The 17,573-nt window shown below is 54.9% G+C and overlaps 1 protein-coding gene across 2 annotated transcripts in view; it reads left to right on the top strand.

Annotated features, from left to right (window-relative positions):
* Positions 1-54: 54 nt before the first annotated feature.
* The window catches only part of STK32C (serine/threonine kinase 32C), a 90,697-nt gene continuing 73,178 nt past the window's right edge, over positions 55-17,573 (top strand). For both annotated transcript variants that reach the window (XM_080596665.1, XM_080596664.1), the window contains exon 1: positions 55-245. In XM_080596665.1, coding sequence (XP_080452791.1) covers positions 141-245 — 105 coding nt within the window. In that variant the 5' untranslated portion in view covers positions 55-140. The remainder of the gene's footprint in view (positions 246-17,573) is intronic.

The following is a 17,573-nucleotide window of genomic DNA, read 5'->3' as shown; positions in this document are numbered from 1 at the left end:
CGCGGGAGGCGGCGGCGGCGCCGGGCGCTGCCATGCGGGGGGGCGGCGGCGGGGCGCGGGGCGCCTGAGGGCGGCGGGGCCGGCGGGGGCTCGTCCCGGCCGCGGGAGCCGGCGGCCCGGCGGGGCGCGGCGCTTAGGGCATGCCAGGCGGCTCGCCCCGATGTTTCACTGGGGCAAGTGGAAGAAGAGGATGGGAGCGAGCGCCTCGTCCTCCAAGAGACCCGTCTTCGACGAGAGGGAGGACGGTGAGTGCGCGCCTGTTGAGCCCCGCGGGGGACGGGCGGGGGGCAGGGGGCAGCGAGCCGAGCCGTGCCGTGCCGTGCAGTACCGTGCCGAGCCGTGCCGTGCAGTGCCGTGCCGTGCCGAGCCGTGCCGAGCCGAGCCGTGCCGAGCCGAGCCGTGCCGAGCCGCGCGGGGGCACCGGCGGAGCGGCAGCCGCCTGCAGGCCGGGTGCCGCCGGCCGCGCAAGTTGTGCGAAGTGCCCGGCGCTGCGCGGCGCCCGCCCCGTCCCGTGCTGGCGGCGCGGGGCTCGCGCGGGGCTCCCCGCGCCGGGCTCCCCGGGCGCCGTGCCGCTCCCTTACAGGGCGGCGGAGCCGGGCTGCCGGCGGCCCCGGGAGAGGCGCCAGGCCGGCGGCAGGGAGCCCGCTCCCCTGGGTGCCCCCAGCGCCCGGTGCTCCGGGGCCGCCGCGTTACCCCGCGGGCGGTTGCGGGCGGTGGGCACGGCCCCCGCCGTGTGCTGCCAGCTGGGGCCGCGCCGTGCCCCCGGCAGCCGGGCGGGGCTGGGCGGGCCGGTGCTGCACGCCCGGCTGGGCCGTGCCGCCCGCACGGCGGGTTAGCGCTGGGGTAACGCACGGCGCGTTACCGAGCCTCGCGCCTCTGTGCTGATCCTACAGCGTGCAGGAGCCGGCCGGTAGTGCCCCCGAACCAACCGGGGAGCGCCGAACAAAATCCTCCTCGGAAGGAGCGCCGCAGAGTCCTTGGAAACCCCTCTCTGTGCGTTTCGGCAGCGAGCGTGGCGCTGCCGTGGGGCTGCCGGGTGCGTGCGGTCCTGCGGGCTCCAGCCGGGCTGCGTGCGCCCAGCGGAAAGCCTCTCGTCTGGGATGTGGTGCGCACGGGGACGGCAAGCACGCCGAGGGGACGCGCTGAAATTGGAGGCTTGCTGCGTGATCCGGCAAGCACTGCGTTTTGAACCGAGCCTGTATATGGCCAGCACAGAGACACCGACCTTTGCAGGTGCATGGACACTGGCAAAATCCCGATGCCATCTAGTAAGGTGTTTTTAAGCAGCGCTTTTGCAGTAGTGGAGACTCACTGGGACGTTACTTTCTCAATGTTGCCTGCCTTTTTGTCACGGCTCGTTGGTGTGTGCTGGGAGCAGTCGGTGTTGTTCTGGCGAACTCCTATTTACTGGCACAGCAGGGTTGCTATGGAGATCCCTTAAGACATTCCAATAACTTCCTTAAATAAAGCAGCCAGTTAATGCTTTCGCTTTGCGTGTGACATCATGCTGGAGAATTACTAGTGCTGGCAATTTCAAGTAAAATAATAAAAAATTAAAAATAGATTAGCACGTGAAATGTTACCCATAGGCTCCCAACGATGCATACACAAGGATGAGCCTGGCTGCCTAAATGCAGTGGTTAATCCCTTTTGGTTATGAAGGGCCGTACATAAACAGAAAGCTAACATTTATTCTAACGTGTACAAACGCAAGGTCCAGAACTTGCCCTCAGAGAAATCTAGCTACAGATGCGACATTTCTAAGGCAACAAACCCGCAGCGTCATGTTGCCTGATGCCCTTAGGACGGGTTTCAAGACTTCCACGACGCAGGCTTTTGGCCAAGTAGACGTGGTCGAACCGGGGCGCGGTGGGGGTTTGGGGGCTGGGCAGTAACGCGTTTGTCCTCAGCTTGCGGGCCCGGTGCCGGGGGGCCGCCTGCAGGTAACCTCACACAGAAGGCAGCACCACGTTCTCTGCAGCCTGGGCTGCCCAACTTCAGCTCCCCGCTGCTGGATCTGATGTTTGATAAACCGACGGGCCTGCTGCTGTATTTCTGCCTTGCTCAACGCCAGCCGTGACCGCGACTGTCTGGCGAGCTCCGTGGCGGGTTGCGGCACCGAGCACTTTGAGGCTGTGACTGAAGGAAAACTTCCTGTGCCCATCATGTGTGTCTCTCGGGCCCCCTCCAGCTTTTTCAGCATCGTGCTCCGTTCGTACCAGAACAGACCCCGCTGTTTTGGCGGGGATCAAACCACCTCCAAGTGCGGTGTCGGTGTAACTGTGGTCAGCCCTCGCTGCTTCTGAGGGGTGCGCGGCACCGCGGAGAGTCACAGCCCCGCACGGCCACCCTGCTCCCGCCTCCCGTCCCGCTGCGGCTGCTGCGCCCCGTTCTGCCGCGCTCCGGCTGCCTTCTGCTAGCCCTGAGCCCAGGTACGGGCCGGGGCGGCCGCCGCCAGCTTCCAGTGCGGCTCGTCTGAGCTGTCCTGGAAGAAGGGCCTTGGCGCCTCTTGCTGCCAGTCTTGTTGTTGGTGTGCTGCTTGGCTGCAACACGTGCATTTTGCTGTTCCGTGTTGGCTGATAAAATCTTCGAAATGTTTCTGAGTGTTTCAGAGTCGGGGTTCAAGTAAGTGGAAAGCTGACTTTGATAGGGGAGTGTCGCTGTGTTTTGTTTGCTTCCAGAAAGCATCGGTACGTGCAGAGAATGGTTCCTGTCCCCTGTGTGAATATCAGCTCAAGTGCTTTCGTTTACATTGACAACTTTGCATGTGCAAAAGCTGTTAAAACGACGTCGGTTGGGGTGTGTGCACCGGCCTGTCTGGCCAGAGAGGCTCGGCAGTGATGCCTTTTTGACAGCAAGCGTTTGACGAGGTAGGTTGTGCCTTGATTCTGAACAGAGAAGGTTAATGAGGGCAAAAGGGAAAAAGAGGTGAGGAAAAAAGAAGTAAAAGAGCTGGAAAAAGCCTACGAGGTTGAAGACTCTCGAAGCTATCGGGTGCTGGCATTAAGGTGGCCTCAGTAAACTGAAGTCAATTGTAGCAGGCTTGGGGATTTAAGGTACGTGCTCAGGTCATTATCGCCATGTATTGCTGTGCATCAGGAAACGCTGGTCCTTGTCTGTAAGGGCTTTTTAGGGTTTCTTCTTTATACCCATAAGAGCCTTCTGAAAGCTCGTTAGCTGGTCAGGGAATGTGGGCAGTTAAGATTTTCTACTTTGGGAAAAGCCCAAACAAATGTTTTGTTTGTTTGTTTTTGTATGTTTGTTTGTTTGCTTTTCCAAATGGGGAACAAAGTGTCACTGTAAAACCGACAGGAATGTTACATCCTTTCAACTTTAGAAGACATTTAGCAGATGTGCTCAGACTGGGGAAGAGGCAAAAACTGGGGGGAGGCAATGCACGGAGCACTCGGAGGTAGCGCCGTAGCGCTGCCCACAGGTCTGTGAGGGGCGAGGAGCGCAGCATGGTGTGCCCGCAGGTGCTGTTACATCTACAGAGAGCATTTTGGTCGCGGCTGCTCCTGAGTCAAAGTGGCTTACTAAAAAAGCCTATGTAAATGTAAACGGCAGCATGGAAAGCCATCTGGCACCACCCGCTGAGCTGTTCTTCCTCTCGCTTCTGAGGAGGTGCCTGGTCCAAGGGCTTTCTGCCTGCCTGGTGACACTGCGTTGGGTTCCCAGCAGATTTACGGGGCTGTGATGTGGCAGCCTAATTAGCGTTTGTCCTGATCACTGTTTTGTCTCAGTCAGTGTATGCCAATCCCTTGTCTGTCTCTCTACCGAAGTGCTGATGACTTGACGCACCGTCCAGTCTCCAGTCTTTGATCTCGCTTGCTCGATAAAGTTGCTCTTGGTGCAAGGTCCCAGTTGTATAGCTCCCGCCGCCGACCGGGCTGGCTCCAAGACGTGCGTGGCATGGGGCTGGTCGCTGCCTTAGGTGACGTGTCCGTGAGTGTTTTGGTTTTCCCTCGCAAAGAGCAGTCTGTGCTCGGAATGCTTTGGCTCGGGCACTGGTGGGAGCCGGCCCTGACCTGGGATTTGGGGTGAGCAGGCAGAAGGAAGGATGTGGTGTGGTGCGCGCTTCCTGAGGGGAGCACGGAGATGCTCGTCTGCGTGCCCAGGGTACGTAACCCCGCCGGCAGGCGCTCTGCCCTTCGCAGCTCCCCAAGTGCAGCATGCAGCCAGGCCGCCGGCGGGTGGAACCTGCACAGGGCACGGCGGCAGCCGGGGGTGCTTTGTGTGGGCCTCGTGCGGCTCCCGAGGGGCCGGCTTCCCTTTGCTGAAGCTGAAGCACTTCAGCCTTAGGGATGTGCTTGGCCCGGAGGGCTCGTAGCGTCTGGGCGGTGTGTGGGAGCTGGCCCTGGCTCTCTCCCTGGTAGTCCTCCAGAAATGTGCAGGAGTTTGAAGGGCCCTGCAGCAGCTGCCGGCACGGCTCCCATCCCCATGGAAACAGGCAAGAAGTTGCAAAACCTGGGGTAACGTGCTTAAAATAATCTCCATTTTAATTTCAAACAATGTGTTGGCAGGCCGTAGGACTACGTGCGCACCAGAATATAGATCCCTCTTGCCTCACCGTGATAGTCCGGTGAGCAAGACCCCGGGTGATGCGCTCTGGAGCTGCTCGGTGTGCAGAGGCCGCGAGGCGTGCGGGTGCCTCGCGGGCCCTCGCCCTGCGCCATCTCCGCGGGCTCTGCGCTGGCTGCCTCCGCGCGGGGGCTCGGGACGGAGGGACGCTCCCGCAGGCTCCCCTTCCGCTCCGGCTCCAGTTGTTTCAGAGGCGTGAATTAGGCTGTATCAGGCTGTGTTGTTCTCCCTTTGCATCCTGTTTTCGGATCCTGTGGGAGCGAGATGTCCAGCCTGGTCCGCAGGGCTAAGCATTACTTTTAAGGTTGAGATTCTGTCCCCCACAATCATTTACTTGGGGAGCTGGGACCCTAAGAGCGATGAGGGCACGGTGTGGGACTGACTCTGCAGGAGAGAGGGACGGGAGCAAAGCGTGATTTCCTCTGGGCCTTTCCTAGTGTGCAATGGGAACCTGTACTTTGTGCCCCTTCCTCGAGGCCCCAGCTCTCCGTGCACCCTGCTGCCTTGTGCAGCGGGGACTTCTGGAGGACGGGACCCCCAGACCCGTCCCCAGGAGGCCAGGAACCGTTGCCGTGCCCCGTGCCCGGTGTCCTTAGGGCGGCAGGGCTGTGGGCGCTGTGCAACCAGGTGCTGCCCCGTGGGCAGGGGAGCTCTGGGCCCGGTGGGGCAGCTGTAAAATCCCAGATCCTATTTCTGTAGGGTCAAGTACAGATCTGCTAAGCCTCTATGCTCTCTGAATTGCTAATTACTTTTTTTTTTCTTTTTTCTAAAATGAAGGTAAAGAAACTATCCTGTTGGGGCAACCAGGGACCTGTGCCTCTAGGCCTGCGTAGGTTACCGATCCGAAAATCCCCCGTCAGGCTGCAAAGCAAGCCTTTTGTTGTCGCCTGACTCTTATGTGGCTGTGGGTTGGGAGCACAGATGCCTTTGCCTGTTATTTCAAAACCAGAGGAAAAAAGCATTTATGCATCAAAGTGGTAACTAAGTAAGTATCTGGGGGGAGGAGGGAGTGAAAATTACCAGGAGGTGTCAGAAAAGCTGTGTTTAGTGTTGCCAGTTGTTGTTGTTCTTACTTTGTTTGAAATCCTTCTTCTCCCAGATTTGTGGCTTTTTTCTGCGTGTAGTTTACCCAGAGACAAGTTCCTGCTGCAGCCCGACCTCCCTAGGAAAGCAGGCGCTCTGTTCACTCTGGTGGTTTGAACCTTTCGGTTACCGTTTCCAACTGGAGCTGGGTCAGCGGCGGGCCCGGGGGTGCTGCCGGGCAGGGCCTGCGCACGGCCTCCTCCGAGGGACCGCAGCCGGCGGTGGGCTCGGCGCTGCGGCGGCCTCCTCGGGTCGGATGGGCTCACTTCTAACACACACCTGTGTCGGGTGTACCCCTTCGTACCCGACTTGTTAATAGGGTCTGGCGGGGCTGGGCACGAGGTGGAGCAGACTGCGGGGCAGGGCAGGCAGCGATGCCTCGGCACTGCCTCAGCTCCCGGGGGAAGCGGCAGGAGAGGCGTGCGGTGTCACGCTGAGCAAGGTGTGGTTGCCGTCTCTGCGAGTTGCCGTGGGGTCTTGAGGTCACTGCGTCGGTTTGTTGTGGAGAGAGCGCTGCAAAAATGTGCCATTCTTGCTGGTTTTCTGCTGAAGGAGCTCTGTGCGTGAAGTTTTTGTGTCATGTAATGCAGAAACGGTTTAACTCCAGCTAGCTCGGTAATTGCAGACCATGAACATGTGTAGTTACCTGCACAGCGGTTGGATTATTGGTTCTTTCTCCTTCAGAAATAATGAATAATTCCTCTCATTTTACTATCCACGTTGAAGACCGCAGCCCGTTCTCAACAGTGCTGAAACTAACCTGGAGAAATGCTGTTCTGGTTTGCACCAAAGGAAGGGGATAAAACTTCTTCCTCTGCAAAATTGCACTTACGTAAAACTGTCACGGTTGCTTACCCGAAGTCATGCTTTATCTTTCGCTTGTGTTGGCTTATATATTTTTGTTTAAATCTTCTAATTTGCAACTGTTTAAAAATTTAAACTGTCTTTCAAAGAGATGATGCAATATGCATGGAGGCTGGAAATGTTTCCTGCACTTCATTAGGTACTTTGTACTTTCAAATCTTTTTAATTTTTCAGGTTTACTTGGCCACTTTCTGTTTTACAGTTTTACCATTAGCAATTTAGACGCAGCCTTCCTTTCACGATCTGTCTTGCACAACTGCATCGCTTGTCTTGGACCAGCGCCGGGTGGTACAGGGTCATGGCATCGTTCGCCTTCCTCTGCCTCTGCCCCACACCAAGTTTTCTGTCTCAGAAAGCTCTCGTGACATTGAGAAGATGTCAGCTGGTCAAAGCATTGACAGGGTAAGCAAGCTGTAAATTGTCATACTCCTGCATTTAGCAGAGGTCCAGCACACACAACAGACTTGTCCAAGGCTGCTGTGGGCTTCGTTTCTCTGAATTTGGATGTGTTTCAGCATTCGTACAGCCATTTCGTCTTGCGAGTGGGACGGAGACACCCTTTGACAAGGACAAACTGTGACAGACGCTTGCAATGTCAATGTTCTCAGGTGAAGGGTTCCCAAGCAACGTTTGTCTGCGCAGAGCTTGCATTGCTGGGACCCTGCAGGTGATGTCCTTGAGGGAACTGACCTGGGCAGCGTGCCCAGTGCGAGAGCCTCCCTGATCTCTGCGCCTGGAAGCACCGGAGGGCTGCCGAGAGGCCCGGGGAGGGGAGATGGGGGCCGGCAGGGCAGAGCCTGCTGCCTCTGTCCGAAGGAACTGCCTCCCCGTGTCGGGTCGGGGGGACTCGCCGCCTCTTTTCCCCTGCCTGCAGTGTCACAGAGCTGAAGCCAGGGTCACCTGAGTGCGGCAGGAGGAGGATGGGGAGGAGGGGGTTCGAGCTTGTGCATGGCTCCCGTTGGGAGAGCGCTCTGCCAGGCCGCCCAGCAGGGCTCCAGGAGGCACGCACCCCGTACGGCAGCCATTTGCCCGCGGTAGATGCGGGATGTCACGGGTACCCTCTGGCTGATCACTGCTGCTCTGAGTGAAGCTGTGACCGTGGCACCTCCCTCGCGTTAGTGGCTGTGCGGTGTCGCTGCACAGCCCGCGTCCGCCTGAGCTTGGGGGTGCCCTGGCTGAGTTCGGACTGATGCAGTGATGTGCCCGTCACTGATGCAGTTAGAGTACCCTGCTGAATTCAGCTCCAGCCCCATGGTATTTTCACTGTCCAGTGCAGGATCCTGCTGTTGTCACGCCCCGTCTCACGTAGGATCATCCCAGACATCTTCTGAAAAAAAGGAAGAAAGATTATGCAAGGCCTTGAGGGGCAAATGAGTTTATGGGAAGTCCTAAGAGAGGAGTTCAGGTGAAAACAAATCCTGGCGGCAGCTGGGGCTGCCCGAAGTCAAGTAAGGGAAAATTAACAAACCTGACTGCGATTCATGGGGCGCTTGACTGATGGGGAGGGAAAAGGGCACATCAAGAAAAAGTAATCAGAAACAGAGTTCAGGTAAAATGTTAGATCAAATTAATACTTCATCTGTTCTCTAAAGGCCACAATCGCTACAATGCATTTAAAGCAGACTTTCTGTGAATTCAGAGTGGCGTGTAAGAGCATGCTGTTAGGGGTTTAAACACCTTATTGATCACGTTCCTGGTATGTAATGATAACCTTTCCCGTTCTGCTAGCATTTCCACTGAAGCCTGCAGCCGCATCTTCCCGGGGCTATGAATGCAATTAAAGGGAGTCGATCAGGAGCTGCAGCGCGTGGTTGCAGGTGGCTTTGGGACACCCGTGCTGGCAGGTCTCGGGTAGGAGAAAACGCACGGGGACTGCTGGATGTGTGAAGGTGTTTGTGTGCCATCCCATGCTTGTGGCTGGCAGAACGTCAGCTCGCATCATCTAAAATGTAAAACCTTCCTGGAAATGGAAAAGGTTGTTCTTTTTGTGATTTGATACATTCATCAAATAGAACGTAGCTAATGAAGCGACAAGCAGTGTGTATCTGCATGCAGCTGCTTCAGCTCTTGCACAACAGCGGGTCGTCTGGAGGGTGTGCACGTACTGGGGTGTGCACCGAGTCCATGTGTGTAGGGACACGAGGCACATTTCCTTTCAAATGCCTGCTTATTTCTTATGGGAACGCCTTAAATTGAAAATGGTGGGTAACGTTTGCGTGGGGCTTGGAACGGTGTTTCTCTGCATTTGGATCAGAGTTTGGGCTCTCGGCTCCCCATGGCCATGGCCGAGTTCTTGTTACCGTGGCCCACCCAGGGGTACTCGGTCGGCAGGAGCTGCTGAGGTCAGCCCGTGGGACGGACGGGCAGCAGCCCTGCTTTCAAGCGCTGCTGCTGTGCTGAGTCCAGGAAGCCCCTGGTAGCTGCGCGGCGTGCTAACGCGCTCCTCCCGCCGCCCGACCCAGGGTCCTGGTAGCAAAGCACGTGCATTAACCATGAGCGATACCTCCCAGTTGTGCGGCGTGGCTGGAGCGCAGTAACGCAACGCCTGGCAGCGGTAACGGGCGCTGAATGGCACCTGAGGCCGGAACGCTGCGGAGATGTGCGTGCTGCGGGGGGCGGCGAGAAAAGAACCATGACAGCTAACCTGTGCTCTGGCAGTTACCTCCCCAAGCGAAGAGGGGAGGGTGGCTTGCGAGCAGCTTAGCTTCTCCTAACAGGAGGAGATAAATGTCAGTGTCCTCTTCTCCTCTCCCCCTGTTCTTCAGGAATTAAATTGCTTTAGGTGACAGTTATGGAAAATTAAAAGTGCTTAGGACGTGTGGGAACAGATGGCTCTGAATACCGCTAAGCAATGAGATATGACAGTGCGTGAATGTTGATGTGCTAATTTACAGCCAGGCTCTTGTTCAGGGTCTCTTCCAGTACCTGGGACTGGCGGGGAGAGGCAGGCGCTGAGAGACGTGCTGGTGTGACTGCGCGCACTGAGTCATTACAGGCTGGTGGGTACCCATCCTGGGTAATTAAATTAAACAGCAATACTGATGTATTTACAGCTCAAATGACAGCTCTGGAAGCTGATAATTTTCATGTATTGTTCAAAAAACAAACCTGCTTGGTTCTGTGGTTATCAGCAGAGTTCGTGTGCTCCTGAGGCCGATGCATGCTCTGAGTGGCTTTTGAGTTAACCTGCAAAAGGCTGCTCAGTGAAAAAGTCGCCTTGTTGTCCAAGGCTTTCGTTTTGTTACAGCCTAGCTGTCCGAAGGTCCAAGTGAACTTGTATTTACGTGGTTGGTATGGCGGGTACGGCACGTTGCAGTACTGAAGTGTGCTGAGAAACTGCAGCAGAGCAGCGAGGATAAGAGTGAAGACAGAAGCGCGTGGCGCTGCGCGCAGTGCCTTCACAGATACTGTGTGTTGCTTCGGGACTCCCCGTGTCTGCGTGGTCAGTACAAGGGAAAAATACAGCTGGCTTTGCTCAGGAAAATAGCAGCTCTTTTTTCATTTTGGGTTAAGTCCCTGACCAAACCCTTTCCCTCCACAGCCAATCGGACAAACCCCAAACAGAACCCATGACTAAGCAGAATCGTACAGATTTCAGGCACCTGGAGGGGGGAAGAAAGGAAGGGATCACGGGAATTCAGTAGTAACTAGGAAAAAAATTAATTGATGATGAACTGGTGCAGTATGTAGGAGCTTAGCACCAAAGACACTTCCGAGCACCGGACTTTAATTTTTTTGCTGTACGGACAGGTTAATTAGCATTAGAGCACGGAGGGAGTACTTACTTAGATCCCCCTTACTGGTCATTTGCAGAATTCCCATGTTCTAATTGTGGTCCCTGGATACATTGACAAAAGTCAGAAGGAAGAGGCTTGGGAAGGCTGGGGCTGAAGCTCTGGCTCCTGCTCTGAGCGAGCGGGTCTCCCCGCGGGTTAGGTGGGATGCCTGAGCAGGGCCGGGCTGCCATGCCTGCCAAGGAAACGGAGTGGGTTCTGGGGTTAAAAAGCCGTGTGTTTAAATGTCAGTTATCCATCCAGGGCACCATCAGGATCAGTCAAGGTCCTTCAAAGTCTGTTCTCTGAAGACCGCACAAGCAGCACATGCATGCACACAGCTGAGGAGCCTCTGGACGTCTCATGAACACATCTTGCTTTCCTTGCAAATAGCTTTTCGTTGCTACTACCATTTCTGTGCTATTTCAAGTATAGAAAAAGCACTTTCGAAGCATTGGGTAGCAAGTGTGTTGCTGAGGTGTGACACTCCCTGTCAGTGCATGCTGCAAACACCCACAAGCCACTGCCATGACAACTGAGCAGAAACGAGCTCTGCCCGAGTATATTCCGGGCTCTGCAGTTGGTCTTTGCACACTACAAGCCTCCAGCTGGCTGTGGTGCCTTACCCCTCGGATCAGGTTGTCAGCGGGTAAATCTCGTACCGCCGCTGATGCCAGTGGGACACGGCGTTGCCCTTACGACCCCGGGCGTTTTTGCTGTCAGGGTGATGATGTATCTCATGTGAAAGGCATTTTTTAAAACTGTGATACGTAGAATGCTAAATGACCTTGTAAAACATATGTCATATAATCCACGGGGAAGCTGTATACTGCACGTTTGTTTTATATCTTGCTGGTTCTTCAGTTTTAATGGAAGCTGGTAGGCAAGACTAGGAAGTAGGAAATCCAGAAAATAATATATATTAGACTTGGATTGCTTGTACCGTAGGAAAACGTGTTTTGTGCTTTACAGATAATAAGGCTGAAGCCCGGTCCCAAATAATTTGCACTTTAAAGGCTCAATTCAGTACATTGCGATCGTGTGAATAATTCATCTACGCCCCGGTGGTCCCCACAGCTCCGCAGCGAAGGTCTGGCTGCAGGCAGCGGCCGGCAGGCAGCGCAGGCGGGGGGCAGGGTCCCTGCCTGGAGCCCTAACCCCTGCGGGCGCTGCCTGCGCTCGCTGGCGTCCAGAGCGCAGCCGCCCAGGTACCTCCTGCCTGTGACCTTGGGGTGTTTCCATTGGCTTCATACGTCGTTGCCCCTCCAAGCCATCCTGAGCACGACCAGGAAGGTCAGTGGGGGTTTGGGCTGCTGCTCCGAGCTCCGCATAACCTCCCTGAATTCCCCAAACGTGAAGTGACGCCTGGTCCGCAGTCAGGCCCGTGTGGGAAGAGGCGCGAGCAGAGCAGCGCATGGTGCCAGTGGCGGAGAGCTGCTGGCCGACCTGCCCCCCGGTATCGCCGTGCTTGGTTATCCCTCCCGTGCAGCCGCTGCCTGCCACCTTTACGGTGGGATTCTCCGAGTCGCTCGCACCCCGGTGTGCCCGCACGGCTGTACGGACAGCACGGGCGCTGCGGGGGCACCGGGAGCGGCTGGGACAGCCGGGGAGCTGCCTCGGGCTGCGGCTGCGCGGGGACAGCGCTGCCTCGTGCTCTGTGGCGGTGCCCAGCAGGAGGAGGTCTGTCGGCAGCGCGGCGTGGTGCGTTTGGCACAGGGTGAACTCGGCGCGCCGGGGCACTCGCAGTCGCTGTTCATTTTCGCTTGATTAGTTTTTATTTCGTGTTAAATGCCACAGCGAGAAAAATTGCAAGCAGGTGTCAAAACAAGCGCAGTTGCAGGAGGAGAGCTTAGGGATTGATTAATGAGTGTTTTCAGCATGTTGCGTATTTTTCTATGTGGCTTTCTGATATAAAGATCAATGTGTGAAATTCCTTTAAAAATAGCGGGTCGCTTTTAACTAGAACAAATTGCTTCTGTTTATCAGAACGTTGATGAGTGTCAACAAACAATTCAGGCACTGATTGCCCCTCAATAATACTTCAGAAATAATTTTAGTGTAGTGTTTCTGCTGGCCTTGGTTTAGATTTTCCTGCGCACCGTCCCACACCACTGAGGCTATCCCCGCTTTGAGGGCTCCTCTCTTCGTCCTTCCTGCCTTGGGACGGGTTTCCAGTTGCTGGCGGTTCTCTCCTTCTCCCGCCGAGGCTGCAGGGTTTTGTTTCTGCGCGTCAGCGCTGGTGGAAAGCCCGCGGACCAGCAGCCCTGGTGCGAACGCCCCAGGTGGGTGTGCCCCGGCTGTGCTGAGCACCATGCACTGCCTGCGCGGTGCCCGCACATCCCCGCTGCTGCCCGGGGAGCTCCAGCGCAAAGTTTCCCTCTCTCTTTTTTAAACCCTTTTGCATGAGATGTTGTCTTCTGAGAGCTGGTACTCGGCAGTATTCAACAGAATTTCGTATCACAGAAATGGGATGTCCGCTTTCCCTGGAGAAGTTAAACTTTGTAAATAATTCTGTTTGCAATTTCCTGCAAATTTGGGTCTGCTTTTTGTTGTTGGGCTTAAATGAACCCTGAGCAGCAGTTGTCACCAGCTCCGTGCTCCTGCGGTACAGGGTGGGCAGGCTCAGCCCCTCCGCGTGCAGGTGGCCTGTGCCCCGAGCACACGTGCCGTGACACCTGCCTCTGTTACCTGCGGAACAAAGAACGGGTTTGTTGACTTTGGGGAGAACCAAAGGGAATTAGCGCTCTGAGCTGGGGTCAAACCTACCCCATCAAACGGAACTTTTCAAGTATTCATTAATTTCTTGTGGCTGTCTTTTCTTCCTTTCCAGACTTATCTACATTGCAGGCATGTATGACTGACCACCACTAAGTTATTATCTTGACAGTAAATCTTCTTTCTTTGCAAAAAAGAGCCACGCTTATTGCCAGAGGTCTGGGAAGCAGCTTGCCTGACGAACGTACGGGATGATCCCAGAGATGTACGGCAGGGTACAGCGCCGCATGTGCAGACACCAGAAATCACCGTGAGATAAAAAGATCCCCAAGCCTCACGAGCGCTTTTTGTTCTGATAGTTCTTGTCTTTGCCCCCCTTTGAGCTGAGGGCTGCTGCTTAGCTGAATTCGTCACGGTGCTCATGCTGCAGGCTCCTTGGGATGCTTTGTTTTTCCTCTCAGAGCCCTGCGACCCACTGGCATTGCTGGCCTGCGGTGTGCGTCCTCTCTTGAGCTGTGTTTGTCAAAAAAGTGTAGGGCACTCGAAAAGCAGCGTTCCCCACAGGCGTTAAAATCCTGAGGCACTGCCGATGGAAGAGCACGTCGGTTTATCCTAGCTGAAGGTATTTTGGGAGCGCGTGTCTGCTGCTCGTGAGCTTCCAGGACAAAGATAGGACTGAGCGCTTAAAATAGCGCTCTTGGAGCCACGTGCACAGCGCAGGCTGCACCGGTGGCTTCTGCTGAGGAAGGAAATCCAGAGTTTGTTTTCAAGTTATCATAATTGTGTTGACAGTGTTGTCGCAGGGAACGCTATCTTAACTGGGTAATGTATAAATTAACTGTAAGTACAATGTATACGCATGCAGATCACAATGCGAGTAAATAAGAAACTCATTAGCTTTTTAAAATACATATATATTATATATGTATAAAACTGCCTGCCCATTGAAGCAGCCAAGCCTTGTATTGCTGCGTGCTCTCTTCCAAAGCTGTGAGTCGAGCCAGCTCCTCTGGGCGCGGTGCGGCGCAGTGCGTGCTCTGAGCAGCCTGTGCCGCGAGCCCAGCGCTGCGAAGCAGCGCGCTGCTGGCCCACTCCGGGAGTGCTGGGGAATTCATCGTCCTCTCCAGTGGGCTTGTTAATAGGCGTACATTTAAAAAAAACAAAACAGCACAAGAGACACCGACTGCATTTCCATGGTGCTCATCTATCTAGTTGCCAAGCAATGAACAGAACAGACAACCGCAGCCCTTCTTCACGAGGCTGTGGTTTTGGTTGCTTTGTTTGGTTCTGAATTTTCTTCGCAGTACTCAAGTGGAATGCAATGCCCTTGCAGAAAGCTGGAGCACAGACCGCCCTTAAACGACGTCAATATGATATGTGCACCGCAGTGCTGGAGCTACAGGACATACATGTTAAGAAGCACGAGAGCTGCGTTCCATTAAGTGCGCCTTCTGTCGCAGTTCTTGCGGATAAAATGTTTCTCAGGGACCCGGCGATGATGAGTAGTGATAGAAGTGTAGTGTTTGTCTGAGGCACCGCTGGGTTGGGGTGGCCACCTTCACAGGCGAGGGGGGCGTTCTGTGCGCCTGGCCTTAGGGATTCACCACTGCGACAGGAGTGGGCAGACTGAGCTGCCCAGTATACAAACTGTTTTTTTTCTTTTCTTTCCTTTTCTTTTCCCCCATGTTCTGATAACCGCTACCAGCCACAGTGAAACAGCAGGAAGAACAAGGCTGTCTTTCATGTCCAACAATGGATTTGCTGGTGTGGCAAACAGTAAAAGCCTCGTTTGATTAAAAACCCGAAGCTGCTGATTGTAGTGTCCTGGAAGAAGATCTTCTTGGAAACGCCTTGTACAAAGAGTTCTTTTCTCAGGGCTGTTACACACTGTGTCCGCGGGAGAGGTAAGCGCTACTGGAAGGATCTGCTGAAAGCAATGATAATCGTAGAACATATTAAATATCACTGAGTCTGAAGGTGGTTTCCCCTTCTCCCTCTATTCCTTCCCCCACGAAAAAAAACACAAAGCCAACACATTTTGTCAGTCTCAAACTTCTTATAGAGTCTTTTGTAATTTAAAAAAAATAAAAAATTGCTGAATTCTTTCTTCATCTCAGACATTCTTAAGTTCTCACTTGAAACCCAAATGCTCTGTGCCCTTATCAGAAGGGAAATAAAGGGTGAAAAAATGAGGAGTGCTGGAGGGAAGACCTGAAGGGTGACTGAAAAGCCACCAATCTCACTTCAATGTAGTCGTCTTATGGTAGTGTCGTGGGGGCCTGCAGGGAAATCAGAGACAATTCTGTGAAGAGAGAGAGTTCTGTCGGAAGAAGTCACAATTAAATAAACATGAGGGAGCAGAGGAAACAGATGATGTTTTGGTGAAATTGATTGAGAGAAAGTATGTCAGCCGGAGCCTTGAGAGAGCATCCTCTGGAGGAGCTCGTGGTGCCCTGTGCTGTTGGGGCTCGGCACCACGGGAGGGAGGCCGGGGCAGCGCCTGCCGGCAGTGCAGCTGGGAGAGAGCAGCGGCAGAAATCCTGTTTCCCGCTTCCCTCACCGGGGGTGAAGAGAGCTAACAGGTTTCGTAATGGACATCCCTCACTGTGCGGGGGGATGCCGCAGCTGGCGGGATCCCCGCCGTGGGGCAGCAGGCCCCGCCACATGCGGCCGGGGGCGCGGGGCGCCGGGGGCTGTGCGTGTGGGCGAACGGAGCCGTGGGCCTGGCCTCCGCACGCGTGGGCGAAAGGCACGGGGAAGGGGGGGGCTCTGGCTGCTTTGGCTCCCCATCTCGGTAGGTGTTTGGCGGGCTGTCATACGCGAAGGGGACCGGCTCCTGTGTAAAGGCCCGTGCAGACCTTGTCGGGAATGGCACCCTCGTTTTGGGCACGGGGGGTATGTTCCAACGTGCCTGCCTCTGTCGGCTCGGAAGGCGAGGGCAGACCGTCCCTTCCTCCTGCTTCCTGGCGCCTGCTGCCTTCTGGCACGCGTGTGGACGTGCCCGCCGGTGCCGTGGGCTCCTGGCGTTCCCGCTGGCACCTCGCGTGGCAGGAGTGAAAGCGCCGGGAAGACGCCCGGCCGTCGGTCAGGTCGTCCGCCGGGGCCGGCGGTGTGATTTGCTTAATTGCCCGTCTTGTCGTGGTGCCTCGCTAGGCTGTGTGTCGGGCAGGCTCCCAGGAGCGGAAGGTGGGCTCGGAGCTGGGCGCGGGGATGGCACGCGGCGCCTCGGCAGCAGGGCGGGCAGGTGGGTGCCGTGCGTCGGGACCGGCCGCGTGCCCCAGGGTTCGCTCAGCGCCTGGTTGTGGTGGGAGCCCCGAGGGGCGATGCGGGGAGCGGGGAGTTTGCTGCTGCACGCCTGGCAGTACCTCCTCATGGCGCGGGACTTTCAGGGGGGATCGAATCCCACAGCACCAACAGCTGTAGGGCTCTTTACCATAAAAATACAGGGGACTTACCCTGTGCAGAGGTGATCAATCACGCACCAGTTGCCAGCGTAAGCCCAGTAATTTTTTCACAATACCTCAGCATTTGTTTCTGCATAAAACATGAAGCTAAACAACAAGTGGGTAGTTCCTTTTCTTCTTTTCTTTGAGCAGTCTTTGCAGCCTTCTTTAGGTACACAGAAAAAATATGCAAAGTGTGAGGACTTCAGCTACCCACTGTTACTGGATTTAATGTGGCTCAATTTTTCTTAAGAAAATATGGTCAATTATTAATATTGCTAATTTTACTGTTAGTTAATGTTTAAAATCTTCTGAGTATGGTGTCAGAGCCTTTCCAAGCGGCATGATACTAGCAGTAGCAATAGTTTGTCTACTTTGAAAATTCTTGTAAACCCTGACCTTTCGATACAAAGCATCATTTTTTTTCCTTCTCCAAAATGGTTCCGTTTCTCTCAGATGCATTTGTGTAATAGCACGTCAGGAGTTGGAATATTATTACGGTACTATAAAGTGCATTGGATTTCGTGTTAGCAACTGGTGTGTCTCGACAATTACCCTTACTGCTCATTATTATCTGTATTTCCATAGCAACTAGAAGGTCTGGTCACGGACCCACCGCCGTTGTGCTTGGTGCTGGAGAAGCACAGCCGCTGTCAGTACTGGGCTGACGGCGGGACGCTGCACGTGCCTCCCTCGCACCTGGCCTCCTGCTCCTCACTGCTCGGCAGTCGGTGCTGCTCAGCGCTGCAAGTAGGGCTTCGTCTCTTCGTCCAACAGTGCTCCATCATAACTCTTGCCGTTTTGTGAGAAAGCTACCAAAATACGTTTTCTCACTTTCCTTAAACAGGTAACATCGCTTCTTAACTTTCTGCACAACTCCTACAGTGAATTAGGCTTCTGAAGCACCTGGTAAACATCCCATCTCCGTGAGCAGTCGTACCAGCAGCTAATGACAGAAGTCATGCAGCATTGTGCAGCAGGGGAGGAACATCTCCTGCCCTTCAGTTTGTATCTTGGAAAAAAATGTGATCCTTCCTAGTGCTCTCTTAGCCTGTCAGCATGTTAGTGGTAATACAACTTGACAATCCTTAAAAAATATGACTGGAGAATCTGT

The sequence above is a fragment of the Anser brachyrhynchus genome (assembly GCF_964034855.1).
Source record: "Anser brachyrhynchus genome assembly, chromosome: 6".
NCBI lineage: Eukaryota > Metazoa > Chordata > Aves > Anseriformes > Anatidae > Anser > Anser brachyrhynchus.
The sequence above is the reverse complement of the archived record's forward strand: the minus strand, read 5'-3'. Positions and strand labels throughout refer to the sequence as shown.